This window comes from Colobus angolensis, unplaced genomic scaffold (assembly GCF_000951035.1).
Source record: "Colobus angolensis palliatus isolate OR3802 unplaced genomic scaffold, Cang.pa_1.0 Scaffold378, whole genome shotgun sequence".
NCBI classification, from domain to species: domain Eukaryota; kingdom Metazoa; phylum Chordata; class Mammalia; order Primates; family Cercopithecidae; genus Colobus; species Colobus angolensis.
Window position 1 is genome coordinate 192,120 of NW_012117132.1, and position 3,288 is coordinate 195,407.

At 40.3% G+C, this 3,288-nt stretch overlaps 1 protein-coding gene across 3 annotated transcripts in view; it reads left to right on the forward strand.

Annotated features, from left to right (window-relative positions):
* Positions 1-2,251, forward strand: part of NT5C3A (5'-nucleotidase, cytosolic IIIA) — a 49,756-nt gene extending 47,505 nt beyond the window's left edge. For all 3 annotated transcript variants that reach the window (XM_011953920.1, XM_011953921.1, XM_011953922.1), the window contains 2 exons: positions 498-698; positions 1,548-2,251. In XM_011953920.1, the coding sequence (XP_011809310.1) occupies positions 498-698; positions 1,548-1,649 (303 nt within the window). In that variant the 3' untranslated portion in view covers positions 1,650-2,251. The remainder of the gene's footprint in view (positions 1-497; positions 699-1,547) is intronic.
* The last annotated feature ends 1,037 nt before the right edge of the window (positions 2,252-3,288 follow it).

Here is a 3,288-nt window from a genome sequence, read left to right on the forward strand (position 1 = left end):
AGTCTCACTCTGTCACCCAGGCTGGAGTGCAGTGGTGCCATCTTGGCTCACTGCAACCTCTGCCTCCTGGGTTCAGGCGATTCTCCTTCCTCAGCCTCCCGAGTATCTGGGACTACAGGTGTGTGCCACCACACCTGGCTAATTTTTACATTTTAGTGAGGCGGGGTTTCACCGTATTGGCAAGTCTGGTCTCGAACTCCTGACCTCAAGTGATCTGTCCTCCTTGGCCTCCCAAAGTGCTGGGATCACAGGCATGAGCCACTGCGCCCAGTGTTTGTTTTACCATTTAAAATAGTCTCTAAAAAATCATTTACTTCTCCAAGCCCTTCTTAGCTATGGTGAATGTGATGGACTTAAGTGCTTTGAGATCTTTATCAAAGATTCATTTACAAATATGATGAAATAATAGTGACATCAATTAAGAGCTCCAAAATATGAAAATCCAACAAATAGAATTTTTAAAGCCTGTTATTTCAAAAGATTTATATTTTTCATAGGGGGTGCTCAAAGGATTTAAAGGAGAACTAATTCATGTATTTAACAAACATGATGGTGCCTTGAGGAATACAGAATATTTCAATCAACTCAAAGACAATAGTAACATAATTCTTCTGGGAGATTCCCAAGGAGACTTAAGAATGGCAGATGGAGTAGCCAATGTTGAGCACATTCTGAAAATTGGATATCTAAATGATAGAGTAAGTATACAAATCTGTAATTTAATTTTCTTCCAAGAAAAAATTAGGATGAAACTTGGTAGGCAATTGTTGCCATAGTCACCTGAGAAAGTAGTTATTTTAGAGACTTTTTTTTTTTTTTTTTTTGAGACAAGCCTCTGTTACCGAGGCTAGAGTGTGGTGATGCAATTACATCTCACTACAGCCTCAACCTTCCTGGCTCAAGCATTCCTCCCACCTCAACCCCTCAAGTAGCTGGAACTACAGGCACACACCACTACACCTGGCTGATTTTTTAATTTTTTTGTAGAGATGAGGTCTCCCTGTGTTGCCCAAGCTGGTCTCAAACTCCTGGGCTCAAGTGATCCACCAGGCCTCTCAAAGTGTTGGAATAACAGGCGTGAGCCACTATGCCCAGCCAAAACATAGTTTTGATCATTCATTTTGATTGTTCTTTATACTGGTGATGTTTAAGGGAGTTGAGATGCATGCTCTAGGTACCGAGAAAAGGGAGGATGTATATTCTGTAGGAGGCCTCTGTGTCTTCTACCCACTAGATGCTGGATAGCAGTCCCCTGCCACGAGACTCAAAAATGTCCCTAGACATTAGTAAATGTTCCCTGGACAAAATCACCACATTTGAAAACCACTGGACTGGGGAGAGAGCATTTTGGGGAGAAAAGCTACCATGTGGAAACATGTCTGTCAGTGGGTCTTAAGAGTTTGAAATATTTCTTCATTTCAAAGATGTTTTGAAAGTGAATTTCATTTTTTGCATTTTGCCCAAGAGGTCTAACAATGAGATTCTTACTGAAATTACTTGCTTCTTCGCCCTGCATGTTAATTTTCTTTTGTTCTTCTCTTGATTAGGTGGATGAGCTTTTAGAAAAGTACATGAACTCTTATGATATTGTTTTAGTACAAGATGAATCATTAGAAGTAGCCAACTCTATTTTACAGAAGATTCTATAAACAAGCATTCTCCAAGAAGACCTCTCTCCTGTGGGTGCAATTGAACTGTTCATCTGTTCATCTTGCTGAGAGACTTATTTATAATATATCCTTACTCTTGAAGTGTTCCCTTTGTATAACTGAAGTATTTTCAGACATGGTGAATGCATCAACTGGAAGCTCCTTTTTCTCCACCTCTCTCAACACACTCCTCACCTTATCTTTTAACACATTAAAAAAAAAAAAATCTTAAAGCCAAAATTAGAAAAGTAACTCACTCCTTTTCCAAAGTGAATTTTGTAGTTTAATGTTATCATGCAGTTTTTGAGGAGTCTTTTACACTGGGAAAGTTTGTAGAAATTTTAAAATAAGTTTTATGAAATGGTGAAATAATATGCATGATTTTAAGTATTGCCATTTTTGTAATTTGGGTTATTATGCTGATGGTATCACCATCTCTTGAAATTGTGTTAGGTTTGGTTATTTTGGGGAAAAAATATCTACCGAAAAAGAGTAGCACTTACTGTTGGAAAAAACTGGTGGTGTTTACAACGTCGCTAATCATTACAAAACATTCTGTATTGAAGCACTGATAATAAATATGAAATGAAAAGCCTTTTTAATTCTATAGTCAAAACTATCTATTGAGTCATCAAATACTTATTGAGCACCTACCATGGTGTCTTGTTTTTTTGTTTCTTTCTCTCTGTCTGCCTGTCTTTTGAGATATATGAATTCTAAAATCCTTGTCATAGTGGCTATTTAGATTGAATTATTTTCAAAAATTATTAAGTCTAAAGATATTTGCAGGGAAAATTTTATCTGCCCTTCAGAAAATACTGAGACCTCTGAAAATTATTTTCTCCCCTTGAAAACATCAGTAAAAGGTACAAGTCTGCAAGTTTCAGAAAGAACCCGAGGCAGGAAGCAGTGGACCTGGGTCTCATGGTGACGGAATCTGAGCAGCACTGCAACATTAGGAACCAGCATCTCTCTGTACAGTCCGGCTACCCACTCCACATCTCTGGCTCTGCCTCATCATTCATCTTCAGGATTTAGACCTGCCATTGTGATAAATTTGACTGTGGCTCTTACCCTTAATTCCAGATCCTATGGACACCTAATTGGTTTGCTTATAGCACCTAAGGTATGATACACACAAAGCATGATCTGATTCGTTCTGGCCATTCAGTGTGAGCGGCATTCTCTAGTTCAGTCAGGTGTGGCTGGAAGACAAGGTCACATGTTAGAAAACCTTTTTGTCCTCAGAATGCCCATCCTTATCCTCCACCACCACTCCTCCTTTTCATCATCATAAACAATGAAGCAGGCCAGGAGCAGAAGCTCACACCTGTAATCCCAGCACTTTGGGATGCCAAGGCAAGTGGATCGCTTGAGCCTAGGAGTTTGAGACCAGCCTGGGTAACGTAGGGAGACCCCCGTCTCTGCAAAAAAATTAGCCAGGCATGGTGGTGCGCCTGTAGTCCCAGATACTCAGGAGGCTGAGGCGGGATGATCACCTGAGCCTGGGGAGGTTGAGGCTGCAGTGAGCTGTGATCGTGCCACTGCACTCCAGGCTGGTGAACAGAGCAAGAACCTCAAAGCAGCATAAAAATAATGAGGCCAGGTGCAGTGGCTCACATCTGTAATCCCAGCATTT